General features: G+C 41.4%; 1 protein-coding gene across 2 annotated transcripts in view; it reads right to left on the bottom strand.

Annotated features, from left to right (window-relative positions):
• Positions 1-25,227, bottom strand: part of scn4ab (sodium channel, voltage-gated, type IV, alpha, b) — a 49,468-nt gene that overhangs the window by 9,817 nt on the left and 14,424 nt on the right. For both annotated transcript variants that reach the window (XM_060865467.1, XM_060865466.1), the window contains exons 2-19: positions 19,127-19,451; positions 18,358-18,476; positions 16,238-16,327; positions 15,974-16,102; positions 15,376-15,467; positions 15,017-15,235; positions 14,811-14,874; positions 14,066-14,207; positions 12,813-13,010; positions 12,488-12,568; positions 12,026-12,140; positions 11,591-11,829; positions 11,318-11,491; positions 7,748-8,104; positions 6,365-6,757; positions 1,578-1,695; positions 1,119-1,273; positions 846-1,019 (exon numbers count right to left, since the gene is read on the bottom strand). In XM_060865467.1, coding sequence (XP_060721450.1) covers positions 846-1,019; positions 1,119-1,273; positions 1,578-1,695; positions 6,365-6,757; positions 7,748-8,104; positions 11,318-11,491; positions 11,591-11,829; positions 12,026-12,140; positions 12,488-12,568; positions 12,813-13,010; positions 14,066-14,207; positions 14,811-14,874; positions 15,017-15,235; positions 15,376-15,467; positions 15,974-16,102; positions 16,238-16,327; positions 18,358-18,476; positions 19,127-19,396 — 3,129 coding nt within the window. In that variant the 5' untranslated portion in view covers positions 19,397-19,451. The remainder of the gene's footprint in view (positions 1-845; positions 1,020-1,118; positions 1,274-1,577; positions 1,696-6,364; positions 6,758-7,747; positions 8,105-11,317; positions 11,492-11,590; positions 11,830-12,025; positions 12,141-12,487; positions 12,569-12,812; positions 13,011-14,065; positions 14,208-14,810; positions 14,875-15,016; positions 15,236-15,375; positions 15,468-15,973; positions 16,103-16,237; positions 16,328-18,357; positions 18,477-19,126; positions 19,452-25,227) is intronic.

Here is a 25,227-nt window from a genome sequence, read left to right as displayed (position 1 = left end):
AAGTACATCACTCACAGGTGACTCGCGAGTCGTGCATCGCACCAGAAACAAATATGTTTTCCCACCAGTACTGGCTCCGATCTTTCATACTGGTGTCTCGTTGGGTCTTAAAATGCGCTGGCACCACCAGCGAAAATGCAGCAAACAGTAAATGCTGTTTTTTGTAGCAACCACATACACCAAAGCATGTTCCATTTCAATTAACCCGGAAATGAGGTAAAATATATTTGTATTTTGGGCGGGAGTAGAAAGAGCGGATTGATATCTGATTTGCCGAGACGCATTTATGTGGCCTAATGTAAATGGAACAGTTTTAACAAATCAGATAGCTATCGGATCAGAGAAAACACATGAAGTGACCAGGTGTAAAAAGCCCCAAAGATACATGCTAAAGTAACTCATGTGCCTTTGTTACTACAGTGTCTCTCCAGTGTCAAGTTAGGAAACAATGGGTGCCTTCATTTCTGAGAGCGATTTGATGGAAAATTGCAAAGATTAGAAAGAAATAACAAAGGCTAGTTGCAGTAGTGGCTAAATATGCCAGGGCATGCATGGCCTTTTCTTTTTTCTCATAATGTTAATTCTACCCGATTCCTATCCCACTCATGTCCCATTGTTGTTGCTATCTGTGCTACTGAGCAGAACCAAAATATTTATTTTAATGGTACTTGGGAAACCAACATACCCCGTTGGAAAACATATGAAGGATGAACTGCTGTAAGAAAAATAACTGATCTACAACGTTCATGTCTGGTCAATCCTTCATTTACGGTATTATTTCCAGTTTCAGTCTATAAATATTGCTTATTAGGTTTCACTTTGATATGATAAACATAAAGACATACGTCAACAATGAGGAAGTCCAGCCAGCACCAAGCGTTGGTGAAATAGATCTTGAAACCATATGCAGCCCATTTCAGAAGCATCTCGATGACAAATATGTAGGTGAAGACCTGATCTGCATATTCAAGAATGATTTTAATCACTCGTCGCTGCTCAATGTAAATATCTTCAAATGCCTTATTGGGGAAGAAGAAAACATGACTTCAGTCTTCAATGATGTATGGTACCAACTATAAAGAAAAAAAAAAACTTTTTGTCTTTTTCCTCCAGCTCACCAAGGCACCACTGCTGAGGAGAATCATGAAGATGATGAAGGTCTCAAAGTAGTTGTGCTCCACAATGGCATAACAGGTCTTACGGATGTTCCACCATACCTTTCCTCTGCCCTTGGTGGTGTCCAAATCCAGGCATGGGCATCGTCTAATGCAGTCTTTGGTGCAGGGTGCGGGAGGTACAGGTATACAATCAAAATATTAATTACAATTTTATGAGAAAATGAAGTTCTCACTCAGATTCCATTACACATCTTTATTTTAGGAAACAGTACTTTAGCTCTATGCTGAAAAATCCAGTGTAGTCTGAGCAGCTGGTAAAGAGAAACCAGAATCTGAATTAAAGCTACTTATTCCATATTTTACCACTCTGCACTCAGTAAATTGATTTATTTTATTCTAGTGTTGAATCTGAGGTAACCTGCTTTCCATTTAGAGAGAACAGCACTTAGTGAGTCTCACTGTCTGTGAAGCAATCAGCTGGAGTAATGGGATCTGGTTCATCCTCTGAATCCGCTTCTTCCACCTCTGGAGGTTTGTCCACAGTGCTGCAGCTGGACGAGTCATCTGCATCTTTAGGCTGTCCGGAAGAGGCAATAAGTAAAAGAAAAACCCATCAGAACATCTTCAGATGTGCAAAATATGGAGAAGATTCCATTAACAATGAACATATGACATGCTACATACTAAACAACCAAAACAGATAATTGTCTTGCATTTATTTTTGAGAGCCACTGTGTTTTGCTGTACTATTTCTGTTTAGATTTCTTAGCCAGATTGCTCAGGACATCTTGTACAAGAATATATCTGATTTTACGGGCACAGTTCAAAAGGAGTTATATTTAGCAGTATGAAGAAGACACACCCCTCCTTGAACCGCCACCTTATTGTGGTGGAGGGGTTTGCGTGCCTGAATGATCCTAGGAGCTATGTTGTCTGGGGCTTTCTGCTCCTGGTAGGGTCTCCCAAGGCAAACAGGTCCTGGGTAACGGGCCAGACAAAGAGCAGTTCAAAACCCCTTATGAAGAAAGATAAAGCAAGGTCTGTGACGTCGCCCGGTATGGCGCAACCGGGGCCTCACCCTGGAGCCAGGGGTTGGGGCTCGCATGCGAGCGCCTGGTGGCCGGGTCTTACCCCACGGGACCCGGCCGGGCTCAGCCCGAAGGAGCGATGTGGGGCCGATCTCCTGTGGGCCCACCACCTGCAGGAGAAACCGTAAGGGGCTGGTGCAATGTGGATTGGGTGGCAGTCAAAGGCGGGAGCCTCGGCGACCCAATCCCCGGACACGGAATCTGGCTCTGGGGACATGGAATGTCACCTCGCTGGGGGGGAAGGCACCTGAGCTGGTGCGGGAGGTTGAGAGATACCGACTAGATATAGTTCGGCTCGCCTCCACGCACAGCTTGGGCTCTGGAACCCAACTCCTCGAGAGAGGCTGGGCTCTCTACTACTCTGGAGTTGCCCACGGTGAGAGGGCTGGTGAGGGTGGTGAGTTGGATCCGATGGCCGGGGAGGAAGTTGGACAGACTTGGCAGACCCAAACGTACTGTGAGGGTCCGCTGGGAATGTTTGGCAGAGCCTCCGGTCAGAGAGATCTTCAACTCCCACCTCCGGCAGAGCTTCAACCAGATCCCGAGGGAGGTTGGAGACATTGAGTCTGAGTGGACCATGTTCTCCACCTCCATTGTCGACGCGGCCACGTGGAGCTGTGACCGTAAGGTCTCCGGTGCCTGTCGTGGCGGCAATCCCCAAACCCGGTGGTGGACCCCGGAAGTAAGGGATGCCGTCAAGCTGAAGAAGGAGTCCTATCGAGCCTGGTTGGCTCGGGGGACTCCGGACGCAGCTGATAGGTACCGGAGGGCCAAGCGAGCTTCAGCCCGGGTGGTTGCAGAGGCAAAAACTCGGGTCTGGGAAGAGTTCGGTGAGGCCATGGAGAAGGACTATCGGTTGGCCTCGAAGAAATTCTGGCAAACCATCCGGCGCCTCAGGAGGGGGAAGCAGTGCCCTGCTCACACTGTTTACAGTGGGAGTGGGAATCTACTGACTTCGACTGGGGACATTCTCGGACGGTGGAAGGAGTACTTCGAGGATCTCCTCAACCCCACCGACATGTCTTCCACTGAGGAAGCAGAGGCAAAGGGCTCGGTTGAGAACTCATCGATCCCCCAAGCTGAGGTCACTGAGGTGGTTGAGAAGCTACTCAGTGGCAAGGCACCGGGGGTGGATGCGATCCGCCCTGAGTACCTCAAGTCTCTGCATGTTGTGGGGCTGTCTTGGTTGCCACGCCTCTGCAACATCACGTGGCGGCTGGGGACAGTCAGCCTCAGCCTCAGCCTCCTCACTCCTCAGCCTCCTCACTCCTCAGCCTCCCCGGAAAAGTCTATGCTAGGGTACTGGAGAGGAGAATTCGGCCGATAGTCGAACCTCGGATTCAAGAGGAACAATGCGGGTTTCGTCCCGGTCGTGGAACACTGGAACATCTCTATACCCTCACCAGGTTGCTGGAGGGTTCATGGGAGTTTGCCCAACCAGTCCACATGTGCTTTGTGGATCGGGAGAAGACATTCGACTGTGTCCCTCGTGGTGATCTATGGGGGGTGCTCTGGGAGTATGGGGTCCGGGGCCCTCTGCTAAGGGCTGTCCGGTCCCTGGAGTATGACCGGAGCAGGAGTTTGGTTCGCATTGCCGGCAGTAAGTAAGACTTGTTCCCGGTGCATGTTGGACTCCGGCAGGGCTGCCCTTTGTCACCGGTCCTGTTCATTATTTATATGGACAGGATTTCTAGGCACAGTCGGGGGCCGGAGGGAGTCCAGTTTGGGGACCACGGGATTTCGTCTCTGCTTTTTGCAGATGATGTCCTGTTGGCTTCTTCAAATCAGGACCTTCAGCGTGCACTGAGACAGTTTGCAGCCGAGTGTGAAGCGTCAGGGATGAGAATCAGCACCTCCAAGTCCGAGGCCATGGTTCTCAGCCGGAAAAGGGTGGCTTGCCCCCTTCAGGTTGGTGGAAAGCTCCTGCCTCAAGTGGAGGAGTTTAAGTATCTTGGGGTCTTGTTCACAAGTGAGGGAAGGATGGAGCGGGAGATCGACAGGCGGATCGGTGTATCTTCTGCAGTGATGCGGTCGATATACCGGTCTGTTGTGGTGAAGAAAGAGCTGAGCCGCAAGGCAAAGCTATCTATTTACCAGTCGATCTACGTTCCTACCCTCACCTATGGTCAAGAGCTTTGGGTCATGACCGAAAGGACAAGATCCCGGATACAGGCCGAAATGAGTTTCCTCCACAGGGTGGCTGGGCACTCCCTTAGAGATAGGGTGAGGAGCTCGGTCACTCAGGAGGAGCTCAGAGTAGAGCCGCTGATATTCCACATCGAGATTAGTCAGCTGAGGTGGCTTGGGCATCTGTTCCGGATGCCTCCTGGACGCCTCCCTGGGGCGGTGTTCCGGGCATGTCCAACCGGGAGGAGGCCCCGGGGAAGACCTAGGACACGCTGGAGGGACTATGTCTCTCGGCTGGCCTGGGAACGCCTCGGTATTCCCCCGGAGGAGCTGGAGGAAGTGTCTGGGGAGAGGGAAGTCTGGGTCTCCCTGCTCAGACTTCTGCCCCGCGACCTGGCCCCGGATAAGCGGTAGAAGATGGGTGGAAGAAGACACTGTGAATGATAAGTGTGCTGCATAAATCCATCGCTCAGATTTGGACGCTATCCCTCTTTCACTGATGTAGCCACATGTAACTGAAGCTTAAGGAGTAAACAGATCTGGCTGATAAAGCACAGTTCCATACTGTTTAACCATTAGCATATTTCCAGCTGTCATTTTTTTCTGGATAATTTCTGAATTAAACATTTTGTAGTACATTTCATTGTAGAGATTTAGACAACATGGCATAAGGTTTGATCTTATCTGGTTCTAGCTTTGGCCTGGTTAAATTCTAGTGAAGTAGAGCTGATTGCTTAGCACCACTGCCTCCACTTCTGCTATGTATCAGCTTCCCTGAGGAGAAACATGGCTGCAAGAGTAATGCCAAGCATTTAGACAAGCGAGAGTATGTTATGTGAGCCACGTAATTCAACCCAGTTTGCAAACATACCAACAAACAGTTGCCTAATGAGTCAGGGCCTATGCGCCTCATTGAAACAAATGTTTAACAAAATGTCTGACCTCAAGCGGCACTGCTTAGCTGTTCTACTACTAAAATGCACGAACAGACAAGTTTTTTTAGATACACGGCTATCTTATGCAAAGTGAAATTCTCGGTTGGAAGAAAGCGTGAAAGAGGAACCCAAGAGGTCAGGTGGTTGTCAAACAGGTTAACTAATCATGCTGCGCTAGTGCTGTTTCCCACGCTCCATCACTGTGACACCTGACCTCCAGTGCACCCATAAAATCACTCAGTGTCTATGTTTTATCTCTGTACAACCACATATTGGCCATGATATCCACAGATATCCTCTGTGTCGATATAAATGAGGTTTTCAGGTGTAGAAGTACTCATGTTTGTTTTCCTATCCACCACAGAGCTGTGATTGGTCAGACAGTCCAATCTTAATTTCTATATCTTTCATCTAACATAAATCATAGGATTATAGTAAGGCGCTCATGCTGATATGTTATTTTACTATATTAATGATGTATAGTAATGACTGATATACCTGGACGTTTATGGTGGATGCTGAATCTGTTCTAATATCATGGTGATAATTAAGCAAGACCGAGTTTCCTGTATGATGGTCCATCCATTCATCCATCTACCCATTTTCTGTAGTGATTATCCTACACAGAGAGCATAGACTTGGGCACAACGCAGGAAATATGCTGGATGGTGTGGCAACCCATGTCATGAACACATTTCCATGGACATTTCGGGGAGGAATACAAAGTACCCAGTGGAGAAACCCCTACCCCTGAGGTTTAAATAACACAGGCTTACCTCTAAGCCACCACACCCCCATTGTAAGGAGATGTTAATTTAAAATTGCTGTATTTCTGCAATTTAAGACAGTGTGTGGCAGGAAGGCAACTTGGAAGGCAATTGGGCAATAATTAAATCCTATCATAGTGCAACAGCTCTCATATAGCTCAAAAAAAGGTTAATATACAAATTATTTACATTTTAGTGATGGCTTTTTTTTTTTTTTTTTTTTAACAAACCAGAATATTCTTGGATCTAGATTAGAAATAACTATCAAATCAATATTTCTGTTAACAATAGGTCAGTTCTTTTCTGTTATGTTGAATGTGTGAACTCACTTCCTTTTTTTCATTGACCTTTTCTTCATCTTCAAAAGTGCTATCATCTTCATACGGGCTTTCAACATCAGACTCTCCCTTTGCAATTGGAACAACAGCCATTCTAAGAGCACCATCAAGTTCCAGTTTCAGCTCCTCCTTGGTCTCATCCCCTGACTCACCAGTGTCCATGTGGTTTAGGACCAAATCATTTCCTTTCTTATCCTCTTCCTTCGGTTTCAGCCCCAACAAATGCCTTATGTGTGTGATAACGAAGGCCTTGACCCAGTCGATGCCCCTGGTGATTCTTGATATGGCAATCTGAAGGTTGTTCATTTCACCATCGTCGTCTGATGATGACAAATTATCTCCACTGAAGGAGCTAAGAAGCAACGCCAGGAAAAGATTCAGGACCTGCAAGAAACAAAAGCCATGCGTATCAATTTTTTTTTATCTCAGAAAACAGTCTGAAACAGTTCTCTTATTGTCGTAAGAAAAACGTGTAATAGTTCTATAAAAGAAAAATCTATATTGAACTAAATGATCTGCTATAATTTGTTAAGTGAATTATTAACTGTTGACCAAGATGGTTCCTGGTTTTAAGGTTAGCTTAGCTGAATTTGCAGTTTCAGAAATTGGGACAATTCATAAATTACACTGCATTTTTTCACTTCTTGTTGTTTAAAATACTACCCATTACCCGAAATCCCAATTTTCACATCCCCAATCAAAATATCTCAGACAAAAGCTCCTTTTGCTAGTTTCACTAGCTCACTGGACAAGCTGTTTCCTCTCGACTCTATGAATAGCTGAAACGGAAAAATGCTTGCTTACATTTATAGTAAATGGTTGGTTGATACTCAAAGTAAATAAGCCCTATGTATTATTAGCTTCTAGTGAGAGGATCACATGATGGATGTAAGGTCTATGACAGATCTGTCTCCACAAGAACAACGGATAACATCCACTACAGCATGCTTAGGGATATCAGACTTGCAGGAGAGTTTAAAGTGGCACGTCACAAGTTAATTATCTCAGAGAGACCTGTCCAGTGTTTTGGAACTTTCATGGTAATGGATGACACAATTAGTGTACGGGCCTCAGTAGATGTTGAATGTTGTGAGGTAATGTTTCTTTGCAATTTCACTTAGTAGTATGCTTAAAGGAATGTGAAACAAATTCATTTGGTTTATATTAAAAGATTCCTCATGTAGTTAGTGATTCAGGTAAATCCAGGTAAAAAACTCTACCTTAAAAATGTATCTGTATGTGTAATAACTCTGTTAATGCTGAACCAATCGTAGACCAATCTGGGCTCACGAACGCCCAATTGAGAAAGCTTGAAAACCAAAACAACAAAACAAACAGACCCCGTTGTGACTACCTGACTGAGGTGATACTCACCACCAGGTTTCCAATCACCATGACCATCATGAAGACGGTAATGCACATGGGCTGGCCTGCCACCTCCATGCAGTCCCACATGGTTTCAATCCACTCGCCACACAGGATCCGAAACACAATTAGGAATGAATGGAAGAAGTCTGTCATGTGCCAGCGTGGCAGCTCACAGTCTTCAGCGATTTTACAAACGCAGTCCCTGTAGCTCTTCCCAAACAGCTGCATGCCCACCACAGCAAAGATGAAGACGATGATACCCAGGACGAGCGTCAGGTTCCCCAGGGCACCCACAGAGTTACCAATAATCTTAATCAGCATGTTTAGGGTGGGCCATGACTTTGCCAACTTGAAGACACGCATCTATATTGAATATTAATCACAACATGGTTATATAATAGTTAGCTTTAAATAAACCAGCAAGAAATACCAGTTTGTGGTCAGATGGGACATAATTTAGTGAGCTGACAAGCAATGCTAACAAACTTTCAGACTGCAATGTTTGAATACTAAATAAAAAGTTAAGCAGTTGCTAGTTAAAGGTAGGGTCTCCGATTTTTGAAAGCCAATGTTGACATTTGAAATCACCAAAACAAACACATCCCTAACCCAAATGGGTCCCACCCCTGTATTGATAGCTCTGCCCACACAAACATAAGCAACCCAGGCAACTAATGGAAAGAAATGTGTCTTTTTCATCGCTGAAGGGAAGAACAATACGATTGCAGATGAACAAACAAGCAAAAATGACACGCAAGCATAATCATGCAAAGGACAGCATATATTAGTTCTGTGTAACAAAGCAAAACCAACGTTACTCACCTATCGAGAAGGAAAAAAGCGCCTTGTTGGCCGCAAGTAAAGTTGGCCGCATATTCACAAATTCGAGTTTCCCGAGTCAATAACTCCTGAGCTAAACGCTGTTACTAGCAAAACGAGGTTGTAGCTGCGCCTCTACATTACTACGATATAAAAGAGGTGTTATTTGTGTAGTAACAGTGTTTAGCTCAGGAGTTATTGACTCGTGAAACTCCCGCTCCTTCAGTTCTCTCCAGTGCTGGAAAGCTGATCCTATATTAACACAGGTCCTACTTCTTGCCTTATCATAAACCTTTCTTCACTTTCTTTCTTTGTTTTTATCCTCCATGTCAATGTTAAAACCACTTTCTGCTAATGTCACACGTGCGCACTGAACACTCTCTCCGCACATATTGACAAGATCCGCCCCTTTCTGCTCATTGGCTACACATTAGTTTTGTTTTTTGTTTAGTATTCGGCCCGACTCAGTTTTCTGAAGCATTTCTCAAAAATCGTAGACCCCACCTTTAATACTAAATAATAAATACTGAGGGAGGAGTTTAAGTAATAGTAATAGTAACTTCTATGGCACATTTACTATTATCCTATTGTATTGTATAATGTGACCCACTCAAGAACTATCATGATCAATCACATCAATCATGAACACCACAACCAATCCACCCCTCTGTTCCCACCTGCCAAAGTCTGCACTCATTACAAATTTGAAAAGTCTGAATTCATTACGAATTCTTTGGATAAAATGATTGGAAATTGGCCCAGAAATCATATAGATCAAATACACCACTTATAAAGTACAAAGAATACTAAGCATGTGTGTACTATAACAGTGTATGAAACTGAATGCAATATAACATGACACAGAATGCTGCAAACACACAACAGGTTAGCAACAAATGTCTGTGCGAGGGTTAACTGAAGCCATTCATTAGCTTTAGGCACATAGAATATGTGTGCACACATTTTGTGGCCAAGCAACACAGGATTGTAACATTTACAGTCACAGGCTGATCTGTAGGGAAACAAAAGGAAATTCTTGATAGCTAGCTGTCATAATGTAAACAAAAACATTCTGCTATCATATGATTTGAAAAATAAAAAACAAAAGAAGCCATGGATAAAATAAGTATCCTACTAATTCACACACTTTGCAAATTCATTAGACCTGACAAATACCAACATGCCTCAATCATTCGGACCAATCCTGTCCCTGTCACCGATTCTGCCTCAATACCAGTCTCTATTATAGATCCTGTCCCTGCATCACCCATTCTGCCTCAATACCAGTCTCTGTTATAGATCCTGTCCCTGCATCACCCATTCTGCCTCAATACCAGTCTCTGTTATAGATCCCGTCCCTGCAACACCCATTCTGCCTCAGTACCAGTCTCTCTGATAGATCCTGTCCCTGCATCACCCATTCTGCCTCAATACCAGTCTCTGTTATAGATCCAGTCCCTGCATCACCCATTCTGCCTCAATACCAGTCTCTGTTATAGATCCTGTCCCTGCATCACCCATTCTGCCTCAATACCAGTCTCTGTTATAGATCCTGTCCCTGCATCACCCATTCTGCCTCAATCCCAGTCTCTGTTATAGATCCTGTCCCTGTATCACCCATTCTGCCTCAATACCAGTCTCTGTTATAGATCCTGTTCCTGCATCACCCATTCTGCCTCAATACCAGTCTCTGTTATAGATCCTGTCCCTGCATCACCCATTCTGCCTCAATACCAGTCTCTGTTATAGATCCTGTCCCTGCATCACCCATTCTGCCTCAATACCAGTCTCTGTTATAGATCTTGTCCCTGCAACACCCATTCTGCCTCAGAACCAGTCTCTCTGATAGATCCTGTCCCTGCATCACCCATTCTGCCTCAATACCAGTCTCTGTTATAGATCCTGTCCCTGCATCACCCATTCTGCCTCAATACCAGTCTCTGTTATAGATCCCATCCCTGTAACACCCATTCTGCCTCAATGCCAGTCTCTCATGTAGATCTTGTCCCTGCATCACCCGTCCTTCCTCAGTGCTGGTCTCACATGTCGATTCTGTCCCTTTTCTGTCTCAGGCCCTCACACTGACCCAGGCTCTTGATCAAAAGCACACAAGCACTAAGTGCACATTCCAACACATTGACAGGCCAAGTATGGCAAGCTGTTGAGTAGTCATATACTCACAGAATACAGTAGCTTGGGCCTATTGCTTCACGCATAATCATAATAAAAGTGCAAAGTGCAAAAACTCTCCAATTTGTCTACAGAAATGCCAACACCACACTATATGATTCTTCCCATATGTTTGCTTGTTCATTGATGAACTGAATTTGCCAATAAATATGAAATATACATATTATAAAATTTGCATCCTATGAACTATGAGAAGAATCAGTTAGTGTGAGGTCAGCTATTTACCAAAACAAAGGTGTGAAGTCCTCCAATAGGTTTCTTGTGCTCCAATCGGTCATGTCCAACTAAAACGTCCGCCGATTGTAGGTCAAATTCTTCATTCTTGCTTCCAAGCGTTTATTTAACATGAAATAGAGGGACTAGTGTAATGAGTGTGAAATCTCAGATGTTTGGATACGAGAAGCAATAAGGCTTCCATCATCTTAACTGTAATATTCAGTATGCTAGCAGAGCAGGCCATTGCATCGAGACGACTTATGTACAACCTTATTAGCAACAATTGATAACGTGTAATTCTCTGCATCTGTTTATATACAGTTTCTGTTAAGTGGATAAACAATTACTTACAAGTCGGAAGGACCGGAGCACAGAGAGCCCTTCTACGTTAGCCAGTCCGAGTTCCACAAGACTCATGGTCACGATGATGCTGTCAAATATATTCCAGCCAACCTGGAAGTAGTAGTATGGGTCCAGCGCTATGAGTTTGAGGACCATCTCCGCAGCGAAGATGCCTGTGAACACCTAGAAATAAGTACTCATAACTAAGGTGGTTATATTTGAGGGCCATTTAGAAGATGCAAGTGGAATAAACCGGTGTCTGGTTTGTGCCTATCACCTTACCAAATTCCCAACAGATAAGACATGTTCAAAGTCAGCAGTCATTGGATAATGCTCCATGGCCATGAAGACTGTGTTTAATACGATGCAGATAGTGATGCCCAGGTCTACAAAGGGATCCATCACAATGAAGTGCACCCATTTTTTGAATTTGATCCATGGTACACAGCAATTCCACTTTAGAAAAATGTCTGCAAACTTGTACCAGCAAGGTGGGCATGGCCTTTCTAGCTCTTCCAATTCTCAAAAAAAAAAAAAAAAGAAGAAATTTATAGGATATTATTATCATGATTATTATTATTATTATTTTAATGCAAACAATACCAGCATCCAGTGAAACTTTTTACGTTTTTTTACCCCACAAATATGTAAACTGTTTTTGTTCATCAAATCTGTTGAATCACATTTCATTACTCATAAACAAACTAAAGAATTTACCTTCTAGTGTATGGCTTGCAGCGCTTATAACACTGGCTTTCCTGTTTTGCTGGCCAGGTATTTCTAGTAAATCCATGCTTCCTTTGGATCCATTTGATTTTTTCACCTCAATACACTTTAAAGACATGGCAGAATGGAAATAAAATTAGTGTCTAATTGGACTGTAATGTTTTGGCAAGATTTAAAGTATGGCATGAAAAATGTTTTATTATATATATATATAAAACAGTAATTCACCATGGATTACATTTACATTTTATTCTTAAATAAAGAAAGTAACACTAGAGACTCTTTGCATTAAATACCAGTTGAACATCTCCTAACAGAGAACTTATACAAGAAATTCATTAACACTTCATCACAACTAATCAGAATTCAGTACAGGTCAGAATTTAATACTGAATTTCAGTTCAGGTCTTATGTAATAAAAGTACAGAGAATTTGTTGGTGTTTGTGTGTTACCTCTTCATGATTTTCATCATACTCTTCTTTCTTATTGCTCGAGAGCGAAGTCAAGCTTTCTTTCACCATCGCTTTTTTTTGCTGGTCGGACAAATAAAACTAATAGATTACTATTTTATGCAAATTTTTTATGGCAAATTGTTTTCATGTTCCAAATTTTGCATGTATTTTCTAAAGCAGCATCCAGAACAAAATTTGCGAAAATTGTTAGGAAAATTACAAGCCAGAAACAAAGTCTCAGAGGTGAGCTGCCCCTGAGAAGGCTATGCTATTAGCCATGCTAAATAGGAATGAAATGAACAACATTATGAGAGAGCATGCTTGCCTCAGATTGCATTTTGAGCTGCTCCATGATCATGGCATACTCCTCTTCTTTCTCTTTAGCTTCAGCTCTAGTGGCTTCGTTCTGCTCCGCATACGCCATTGCCACCACAGCCAAAATCAGATTGATCAGATAAAAGGAGCCTAAGAAGATGATGACTACGAAGAAGATCATGTAGGTCTTCCCTGCTGACCGGAGCGTCTGAAACACAAGAGACAACATGAGAAAATGTTTATTCTGCAGTTCTCTAAAATGATTTCCTCTTTTTAAAAAAAAAAAAAAAAAAACATATTACAAATGTGCTGACTTCATTGTACGATTTCATTTATTTTAATTCACCTTTAATGATTTTTTTTAAGTATTTATATCCGCATTATTTCCATTGTTAGGATGGACTTGTCACATTACTCATATAATCACACACAAAATGTATTTATATTTTTCCTTAAAGGTGGGGTCTCCGATGTTTGAAAGCCAACGTCGACATTTGAAATCACCAAAAAAAAACACGCCCCTAACCCAAATGGGTCCCACCCGTATTGATAGCTCCGCCCACAAATACATACATAACCCAGGCAAATAATGGAAGGAAACGTGTCTTTATCATAGCTGAAGGGAAGAACAATACGATTGCTGATAAACAAACAAGCAAAAATGACACACAATCATAATCATGTAAAGGACAAAGGCATATATTAGTTCTGTGTAACAAAGCAAAACCAACGTTACTCACCTATCGAGAAGGAAAAAAGCGCCTCGGCGTCTTAAGTAAAGTTGGCCACATATTCACAGATTGGAGTTTCCCGAGTAAATAACTCCTGAGCTAAACACTACACAAAACACGGTTGTAGCTGCGTCTCTACATTACTACGATAGAAAAGCGGTGTTATTTGTGTAGTAACAGCGTTTAGCTCAGGAGTTATTGACTCGAGAAACTCCAATCTGTGAATATGTGCCAACTTCCTGCTCCTTCAGTTCTCTCCAGCGCTGGAAAGCTGATCCTATATTAACACGTCCTACTTCTTGCCTTATCGTAAGCCTTTCTCAAAAATCGGTGACCCTGCCTTTAAGCGTAATTCTCTCTGTCTGTGCTCCATAGTGAGAGTGGTAAGTAAAATATAAACATGTTTTGGTACTTACTTCATCACTACACAGCTCCGTTAGTGAAGCATGACAAAGCAAGCATAAAGAAAGGTGAGAGGAATAATGGATGTGTAACAGCATGCGAGACTCGTGGAAAATGTGGATGTACAAACCAGCTGGAACAAATTTTCCCAGTAGTCTTGTGTCATGAGGCGAAAGAGGGCGAGGAAGGCCCAGCCGAAGTTGTCGTAGCTGGTGTAACCGTAATTCGGATTCCTTCCTGCTTTCATACACACGTAGCCCTCGGGACACACTCTGTCAATATCACAGTACAGCTGAATTATACAAAAAGACCAGATGGATAGATAGACATTTTGTATTAAAAGGGAAAAAAATCATGAGAGCCCAATTAATGTGTCTAAACCTATTTCTTCTCTTTAACTCCAAGTGTCATGACAAGATTTAAAGCTTAAACGTGTTTAATGATGTGTTTTACCTCAGCACAGCACCACAAATTCATTCATTCATTCATTCATTTTCTACCGCTTATCCGAACTACCTCGGGTCATGGGGAGCCTCAGGCATCTCAGGCATCATCGGGCATCAAGGCAGGATACTCCCTGGACGGAGTGCCAACCCATCGCAGGGCACACACACACACTCTCATTCACTCACACACTCACACACTACGGACAGTTTTCCAGAGATGCCAATCAACCTACCATGCATGTCTTTGGACCGGGGGAGGAAACTGGAGTACCCGGAGGAAACCCCCGAGGCACGGGGAGAACATGCAAACTCCACACACACAAGGCAGAGGCCGGAGCACCACACATTTGTTTCTATAATTGTCCATTTTCCAAAATAAAGATCATATCATAACTAGTGAAGAGGAAACTCCTTGTCTGACCAACATACCCAGAGTCTGAACTGTTTCCACAAAGAAGTGGGTCCAGGCTACCAGGCAGGAAGTAGAAATACTCTGCAAAACAAAACAAAACAAAACAGAGAAGTCCCTGTCAGCGTACAGAAGAGCAGCATGACAAACAGACTCCTGCTAAACCTTCACCATTAACATCATATCATTTGATACTAATCTGGCTTCAGATCTATGCTCCAGTTACCAGGATCGTTGATGAATTGTTCGTAGTCGAAAGTGCTGTTTGTGTCTGTGTTGTTGACGAAGCTCGGTGGAGGCCACAGGACGCATTTGTTGCGCAGAATTCCCATGAACAGCTGCAGGCCAATGAGAGCGAAAACGGCCAGACAGAAGATGGTCAGGATCATGACGTCTCCCAGCTTCTTCACAGACTGAATCAGTGCACCAACAATGGTTTTCAGACCTGCAATACACACACAGTAAGTGTAAACTGTATTTGCATATACCCATCTCTTGTAAACTCTCTCTCTCTCTCTCTCTCTCTCTCTCTCTGACTCCTTAAAGGCTTATGTGATATGATGTGGAATGCGGTTAAGGACGCACCAGGAATTACAGTGATTGTTTTCAGGGCTCGAAGCACACGGAAGGTCCTCAGAGCTGAGACGTTTCCCAAGTCCACAAACTCAGTGATGTACCTGCAGACACACAGCATCCAGAAATACAGACTCATTCAGCACAGCCACGGTGATGTTTTCACAAGACTGCTGAGAACATCAGCGTGGGCTTCAGACTGTAGCTCAGCTCAGCTCTCTAACATCTCACTTAACGTAATTATGGAGTGTTTACACACACTGTCCACATTAATAATAACACCATCTGCAGGGGCAGGTAAGGACAGAGAGACAAATGATCAAATAGTGAATAGGGAGATATGGTTTCAAGAAATATAACAGAAAGAAAAAAGGACAGAAACAAATGTTGGTAAGTAAGAGAATGTGGAAAAAAATATGAACGGGAAAAACTGAAAAATAAAAATAAGGAGAATGAGAGAAAGGAAAATGAGAACTATATGGAAGAAATAAACTATAAAAAGAGGAAAAAAGAAAGAAAGAAAGTAGAGTAGTCCTTTTTCTAAGTGTAACTGAAGTGAAAAATAAATATAAATTAAATATATTTAAATGTTTGCACATCTTCTACTCACGCCATGCTGATCACCATGAAATCCAGCCAGTTCCACGGATCTCGAAGGAATGTGAAGTCTCCGATACAGAACCCTCTGGATAAGACTTTAATCAGAGCCTCGAAGGTGTAGATCCCTGTGAACACGTACCTGACACACAACACACACACGAACTGAGAATGTGGGAAACACGCTGGAGTGTGAGGAGATAACTGAGCTGTGAGATACACCATGGATGTATTTTAGATGGAGATGGTTGTGTATTCAATAGAGGTTCAGACTCACTCCATAGTTTTGCTCCACTCAGGCGGGTCGCTCATGGTCATGAACACGCAGTTGGACAGGATGGTTACCATGATGAACATGCTGAACAATTTACTGAACAGTTAAGGAGCAGTGAGTGTGTGTGTGTGCATGTGTGTGTATGTATGTGTGTGTGTGTGTCTATGTGTGTGTATGTGTGTGCATGTGTGAGCGTGTGCATGTGTGTGTATGTATGTGTGTGCATGCGTGTGTGTCTATGTGTGTGTGTGTATGTGTGTGCATGTGTACAGTATGTGTGTAGGAATGTGTGTAGGTATGCGTGTGTGTGCATGTGTATGTGTGGGTGTGTGTAGGTGTGTGTGTAGGTATGTGTGTGTGTTTGTGTGTATGCATGTGTGTGTGTGTCTATGTGTGTGTATGTAAGTGTGTGTGTGCATGTGTATGTGTGTAGGATTGTGTGTGTAGGTAGGTGTGTGTGTGCATGTGTATGTGTGGGTGTGTGTAGGTGTGTGTGTGTGTAGGTATGTGTGTGTGTTTGTGTGTATGCATGTGTGTGTGTGTCTATGTGTGTGTATGTAAGTGTGTGTGTGTGTGCATGTGTATGTGTGTAGGATTGTGTGTGTAGGTAGGTGTGTGTGTGTGTAGGTATGTGTGTGTGTCTATGTGTGTGAGTATGTGTGTGTGTGCATGTGTATGTGTGTAGGTATGTGTGTGTGTAGGTATGTGTGTGTGAGTATGTGTGTGTGCGTGCATGTGTATGTGTATGTATGTGTGTGTGAGTATGTGTGTGTGTGTGCATGTGTATGTGTATGTATGTGTGTGTCTATGTGTATGTGTGTAGGTATGTGTGTGTGTAGGTATGTGCGTGTGTGTGCGTGTGTGCGTAGGTGTGTGTGTGTAGGTATGTGTGTGTGTCTGTGTGTGTCTGTATGTGTGTGTGTGCATATGTATGTGTATGTGTGTGTATGTATGTGCGTGCGTGTGTGTCTATTAGGGATGAGCGAGTACAGCATTATCTGTATCTGTATCTGTTAACCATATGAATTATCTGTATCTGTATCTGTTAACCATATGAATTACCTGTATCTGTATCTGTACTCGGAGTGGATGAGGCCTAACCCGGAAGCAGGCGGGGCTTGTCTTGAAATGGGCAGGGCTTTAACCGGTATGTTATTTTAAGCATGCAATTGATATGGGTCGATCAGAAATTGTTATATTTATTGCTGATTAGAAAAATATTTACAGGACAGCATCAGGATTGAGCTTCAGATCAATGGTTTTGATCACGATAGCAAACGATTATATTACAGAACAGGTTTTGCGACAATGAAAACAAAACAATGCAGTGCAATTATGAAGTAAAATGTAATGAACAACATAACTTTCTTTTTATCTTTTAATTTTTTTTTATGATCAGTGTGATTTTTTTTATTTTTTGGTTCTTTTTTATTTTTATTATTTCCACACCAGGTGTGTGTGTGAGTGAGTGTGTGTGTAGCTTAATAATTAATTTGTAATATTTATAACACTAGCTTGCTACCTTTATGTTTTTATGAAATACAGCAAAAACGACTGTGAGTGAGCAGACGAGACACAGCAACACAATACATCTGTATGTGTGTAGGGGAGGGGCGCTGTGACTAGCCTATCACAGAACGCTGACACAATCAGCTACCCAATGATGATTTTTATTCAATCCGAGCACAGATATTGACTCGTATTACTCGTATAATACTCGTACTCGGCAGAAGTGCTTTATCCGTACCGGATACTCGTTTCAGCCCAGTATCCGGCTCATCTCTAGTGTCTATGTGTGTGTATGTAAGTGTGTGTGTGTGTGTGGTGTGTGTGTGGTGTGTGTGTGTGTGTGTGTGTGTGCATGTGTATGTGTGTAGGTATGTGCGTGTGTGCGTAGGTGTGTGTGTGTGCGTAGGTGTGTGTGTGTGTAGGTATATGTGTGTGTAGGTATATATGTGTGTGTGTGTGTGTGTGTGTGTGTGTGTGTGTGTGTTCATAAATGGTTTGAAAAACAATGAAATAAGGCTTTTATTTTTTAGTACTGAACTCATGGAAGTCTGATAAGAGATCAAACAACAGACATTTATCAAGGATCCGGTCACATTTGTGCAAATCAAGGATATGAGTGAATGAGGACTCGGATGGAGAATCTGCGGATGGGGTTAAAGGGGCTGAGGAGGTAACATGCTGACTCAACATTGAACCTGTTGATTGTATTCCCTTTGCTGATCACAATGAAAGTCTGTAAAGACACAAAAATACATTAATCAAATAAAATGAAGACAATCAGCTACACAAAATGTCTTCACCAGACATTCACCAGACCATAGCTGTGTGTTTACTGGTATCCTGGTGTGGTAGTAAAAAAGCTGACTGATTCTCTATAACAGTGTGTCCTGTAGTGGTGCATGTCTCTTTTTACACTCAGGCGCGTTTGTGGTTAAAGACGTTACTTCCTGTCCAGCTATACTCAATCGTTCCGTTGCTTCTTTTCAATGATGATGATGTTAATAAGACGAAAACATGCAGCATGTTACAGAGAAACCAGAAATCTGCAGCTTTAGTTCTGATTGGGTGTGTGTGTTCACTGTGTGTGTGCACTTTGGATGGGATGGGATCTGATTGTTGGGATTTGGGAAAACTGCAAGATAAAGCAAGAATTATTTTATGAGGAACATCCAACGTATATGTTTCTCTGTGTTGACTGTTACTATAGAAACGATGACATTAGAAAGAGCATTAAAATAAACTGCCGTTTCATCTCCCGCTCCATGTTTGTCTAGAGTTTAAACTTTGACCGTGATTTCAGAAAAACACTCAAAGGCCTGAAAATAACTCTAAACATATGACTGAGTGTGATATCATGGTGCACAGAGAGGAGGCAGGACTGACTTTCTTGGATTTGTAGTAGGGATCGAGTTCTTCCAGAGGGATGTTCAGGAGCTCAGGTGGAGGATCTCCATAAATAAATGGTAAGGGTTTTCCAGCTTCCAGGTCTTTGGAGGGTTTGGGCAATTCCTCCTCAGGGATCTCGATGTTCTGGGCTTTCCTGTTTGCATTTTCAGCATCTTCCTCTGCTTTAAGTCGCTCGCACTCAGCCAGCGACTCTGGAGTGAAGCGGCGTAACACATTGGTGCCTGCGTGGGGGAGCAAACAGGCCATCTTCACATTCTGCTGGACGAGAGATGAAACCAGCTCGGGGTCTCTCAGTAACGCCCTGCCCAGAGAGGAGAGACCAAAGGTGAACAAGTGAGGGGTACTAGACAGAGGAGGAGAGGAGAGGAGAGGAATGTAGAGGAGAGGAGAGAAAAGGAGAAGAGAGAAACATAGAGGATAGAGAGAGAGAGAGAGAGAGAGAGAGAGAGAGAGAGAGAGAGAGAGAGAGAGAGAAATATAGAGGAGAAGAGAGGTGAGGAGAGGAGAGAAATGTAGAGGAGAGAAGAGAAATGTAGAGGAGAAAAGAGGAGAGGAGAGGAGGAGAGGAGAGGAGAGAGACGATCAAACAAGAAAATTCTCCTTTCCCACATTGTTAACTTGTTTTTTTTAGTGTTGTGGTTTTTCCATCTAAAACACAGGGAATGAAGACAACTACATTCTCACAGTAAACCTCTCCAACATTTTGCCTTTTAGTACATTGTGTGTGTGTTTGTGTGTGAGAGAGAGAGACACTATAATGTAAATGTAACTGCATTACTGATCATGTCTGACGTCTTTGACATCTTTAAAGAAAAGATGTAAATTATAACACGACAAGCTGAATATTTATTTACAGTCGTATGCAAAAGTTTAGGCACCCCTGACAATTTCCATGATTTTCATGTATAAATATTTGGGTGTTTGGATCAGCAATTTCATTTGGATCTATCAAATAACTGAAGGACACAGAAATATTTCAGTAGTGAAATGAGGTTTATTGGATTAACAGAAAATGTGCAATATTCATCAAAACAAAATTAGACAGGTGCATAAATTTGGGCACCCCAACAGAAAAATCACATCAATATTTAGCAGAGCCTCCTTTAGCAGAAATAACAGCCTCTAGACGCTTCCTATAGCCTGTAATGAGTGTCTGGATTCTGGATGAATGTATTTTGGACCATTCCTCCTTACAAAACATCTCCAGTTCAGTTAGGTTTGATGGTTGCCGAGCATGAACAGCCTGCTTCAAATCACCCCACAGATGTTCAATGATCTTCAGGTCTGGGGACTGGGATGGCCATTCCAGAACATTGTACTTGTTCCTCTGCAGAAATGCCCGAATAGATTTTGAGCAGTGTTTTGGGTCGTTGTCTTGTTGAAATATCCAGCTCCAGCATAACTTCATCTTTGTGACCGATTCCTCAACATTATGCTCAAGAATCTGCTGATATTGAGTGGAATCCATGCGACCCTCAACTTTAATCAGATTCCCAGTACCGGCACTGGCCACACAGCCCCACAGCATTATGGAACCTCCATCAAATTTTACTGTGGGTAGCAAGTGTTGTTCTTGGAATGCTGTGTTCTTTTGTTACCATGCATAACGCCCCTTGTTATGACCAAATAACTCAATCTTTGTTTCATCACTCCACAGCACCTTATTCCAAAATGAAGCTGGCTTGTCCAAATGTGTGTTTGCGTACCTCAAGCGACTCCTTTTGTGGTGTGTGTGCAGAAAAGCCTTCTCTCGCATCACTCTCCCGTACAGCTTCACCTTGTGCTGAATTGTTGAACGATGCACAGTTGTTTTGAGGCCTCCATGTTGCCACTCTTCAGAGGAGAGTCAAAGAGAACAACAACTTGCAATTGGCCGCCTTAAATACCTTTTCTCATGATACTGTAGGATGCACCTGTCCATGAAGTTCAAGGCTTAATGAGTTCACCAAACCAATTAATCAGTGCTAAGTAGTTACAGGTATTCAAATCAACAAAATGGCAAGGGGGCCAAAATTTATGCACCTGTATAATTTGGTTTTGATGCATATTGCACATTTTCTGTTAATCCAATAAACCTCATTTCACTACTGAAATATAACTTTAGTGTCCTTCAGTTATTTGATAGATCAAAATGAAATTGCTGATCCAAACACCCAAATATTTATAAATGAAAATCATGGAAATTGTCAGGGGTGCCTAAACTTTTGCATATAACTGTGTGTATATATATATATATATATATATAAAACTCCTGAATATAACTCCTGGGTTGTGAACATAATCAAGCATATCTTCGTCTCAATGAATCGTTTAAACAACACACCGACGGCTAAATTGTCCACAATCATGCACGTTTTTCTCACTTACATTCGCAGCCATAGTTTCAGTTTTTCTGCTCTCTTTGGATTAGCGGTGCGATTCCTGAGCCACACACTGCGAGACTGTCGTGTCCTACACGCACTCTTACCCTGAAACACTGCTGGACTTCCAGCCCCCTCACTCACAAAGCCTAAAAACTGGACTGAGAACAATGACTCTTTTGCTTTTTTTTTTTTTTTTTTTTTTTTTGGGGTGTGCACTCACAGGGAATTAAATATTCGCTCTTCTTCTACAACTTTCGGCTTTTCCCGTTAGGGGCCACAGCAAATCATTTGTTTCCACCTAACTCTATCTTCATCATCCTCTACTCTTTATAACCATCTCCCTCCTCTGTACATGTCCAAACCATCTCAATCTAGTCTCTCTGACCTTGTCCCGAAAACAGCCAACCAGAGCTGTCCCTCTGATGTGCTCGTTCCTAATCCTGTCCATCCTCATCACTTCTAAAGAGAACCTCAACATCCTCATCTCTGCTTCCTCCATCTCTGGCTCATGTCTTTCCCTCACTGCTTCAGTCTCTAACTCATACAGCAGAGCTGCTCTCACTTCTGTCTTCTACACCTTTCCTTGGATGAACAGAAATCTGAATCTGTAGAGTTTCTATCTCAATACTTCATAATAGCTGCAGGGTTTCATTCCATCCAAACAGAAGACCATGTCTGAGTCTGTTGAAAGCCAGAAACAATCAATTTACAGAAATCGACTTATTTTTATTCAGTGTAAACAAATGAGCGAGTCTGTGAGTCTGATCTAATATGTTTTTCTTTCAGTGTGTTTTAGACGTGTGTTTTTCCCTCTGTTGATAATCTTACAACTAATCTTACAATACACTGAATATTAGTGATGAAGATAAATCTGAGCTGTATTTTAGATGAACAAACACTTGGAGCATCTCAAAGAGCAGAAATGGTTTTGATATCAACATTTATTCTGAAGATACAAACATCTATGTGGAAAAAAATAACCTTTTTTTTTTACTTGTCCATGAATACAGTATATCACCTCCTAGTATTCCAGAGGAAAAAAAAAAACTATGTTTATCTGAGCTTCCTATTAACACCAGTGTGGAGTGAGACATGACAAAGACGTTCAGTGATTAACACGGACCCAACAACAACAGGAGCAGTCGAGCTGTTATGTACAGCGTGAGTGTTAGAGAGGGTGAGTTTGTGGAGACTGGACTGCTCTCATGGTACAGTGAGAAGATCTCCTGTTGTGGATGCAATGTGTGTGTTGATGATCTTCACTAACAGATCTGTCTGTGTTCAACTCGGCTGCCTGATGTCACTCCCCTGCTACAGACTTTGACCCTGATTCCAAGAAAACTCTCTAACACAAGAAGAACTTCAAGAAGAACATTTTCTTCTTCTGACTCGCATGATACTGGGACATGAGGAACCGATTACACTGTGATCTGATACTCACATGTGCCAGAGTTTCTGTCATAATCTACACAAATATACAGCAAAGAGTTTAGTACAGTACAAAGAAATAAAGGCTAAATCCTGCATTGCTAATCTTTTTCAGTTTCTTGCAATTGGGATTTTCTTTTACTTCAGTATCCATTTTTATTTGTTTCGGGTAAATTAACAGAACTGTATCAATGGGGGTCTTTCTTTCCAGTCCTTGGGTCAGACTTTGAAAAGGCTTTTCTGGACAATCATTGTTCACAAAACTCTCTCTCTCTCTCTCTCTCTCTCTCTCTCTCTCTCTATCTTTCTGATGTCATGTCTATGAGAAAAAACTCCAAGAAGTCACTCAGATTAACAACATGTCAGAGTTAGGAGTTAGAGTCAGCTATAAGTTGCACTGAAACTATAAGATACAGTAAATTATTATACGTCATAGCAAATTTTTCTCAGTTATAGTAAACTAAGTTCGAGTAAGATGATTATAAGTCAGAATAAATGATTAAAAATTATAGTAAATTGGTGCAAGTAATAGAAAACTACTTAAAGCTATAGTAAAAGATTACTTTTATAAGTTAGAGATTCTAGTACATTATAATTTATAGTCAAATTATAAATATTTTATAACAAATTCATTCAAGTAAATTAAGTTACAGAAGTTTGTTAAAAGTTGTAGTAAACTGAAATTACAGTAAATTATTTAAAGTTATAGTAAATTAAGTTATAGTAAATTACTTAAAGTTATAGTAAATTATTTTATAGTTGTCAGGACTCAGCCCGGACTTTGGCCACGTGCATCTGTTTACGTTCTTCGTCACGTGTCTGCCCTGCCTTCGTCTGCTCCTCCCTGTCTACACACCTGTTTCCTATTGTGATTACCCTGTGTATTTAACTGTGCCGTGTTGCCTCGTACAGCGCGGAATCTACTGTTGTCTTGTCCTGTCTTTAGTCCGTGTGTTGTTTAGTGTTTCCTTTGTTATTAAACCCTGTTTGTTTTGCTATCCTGTGTTTGGGTCCGTTTCTATCCCGCGTCATGACAATAGTATTTTTTTAATTACATTAAATAAAGTTATAGTAAATTATTTTATAGTATTTTTTTAATTACAGTAAATAAATTTATAGTAAATTATTTAATATTACAGTAAATAAAGTTATAGTAAATTATTTAAAATCACATTAAATAAAGTTATAGTAAATTATTTAAAATTACAGTAAATTGTAATTTCCCAACACTGAGTATTTAAACAGATGTAAAAACTCCACACTATGATGGAACTGCAAAATTAGGAGACAGATTTGTTGTGATATTTGGAAGGTAATTAATTGTTAACTTCTAAGACAAATATTAGTTTAAGCTGATGGAGCTGATTTTACTATGAAAAAGATCAGAGTGAGAGTTTTCTAGCTGCATTATATGTCAGTAGGGCTGGGTGATATGGCCGAAAACTGTATCACGATATCAGTGTTTCATATCGGTCGATATCGATAATTATTTAACTTTTTTATGACCCATTTAAAATAAGGACCAGGAGAAAAATATATTACATTTAAACATTTTTATTCTAAACTTAACCATCCTCTGATCATAATCCCCTCAGTTATTAAGACAGAAATGTCAACAAGCAGGATAACTCACATAATTATAATGTAAACATGAGTCTAAAGTCACAATGAACACTTAACAATTATCTCTTAACATTTAAGGTGCAAAATGATAGAAAATGTAAGAAATGCTTAATAAAGTGTAATAAAATAGTGCAAAGTGTTAAATATAAACATGGAGAAACCTGAGAATTTAGTGCAAGTTTAGTGCTAGGAAGTTCACTAGCTGTTAAACTATTCAAGAATATTTTCGTAGACTTGAATATTTGAATATTTTAGTAATCGAGTATTCTGCCAAAAATTTCATTGATTAATCGAGTAATCTGATAAAATGTGTTTTTGCTTAATAAAAGAGCAATATTAAATATACAAGAGAAAATAAGACGGGTCTCTTAAAATGAAAAACTAATTGGTTTCCTTTTTTTAGAAAAATTGACTTTTATTTTTTAAATGCATATTATGCAAAACATACAACAATATTTTCTATCAAAAATAAACATTTAGATATTACCCATTGTTTCTCTGTCTGTACTTGTACTATGAACAATGACAAAGTTGACTGAGAAGAATTAAGTACATTTAAGTGCCAAACATTCTGGGTTTTAAATTAACCCTTTTCTGAGATGTAAAAACAAAAAAATAAATTATTTTAAAATTACTTTACTTTACTAAACTAAGGCAATACAT

The sequence above is a fragment of the Tachysurus vachellii genome, chromosome 3, assembly GCF_030014155.1.
Source record: "Tachysurus vachellii isolate PV-2020 chromosome 3, HZAU_Pvac_v1, whole genome shotgun sequence".
Lineage (NCBI taxonomy): Eukaryota > Metazoa > Chordata > Actinopteri > Siluriformes > Bagridae > Tachysurus > Tachysurus vachellii.
This window is presented reverse-complemented; position numbering and strand designations above follow the sequence as displayed.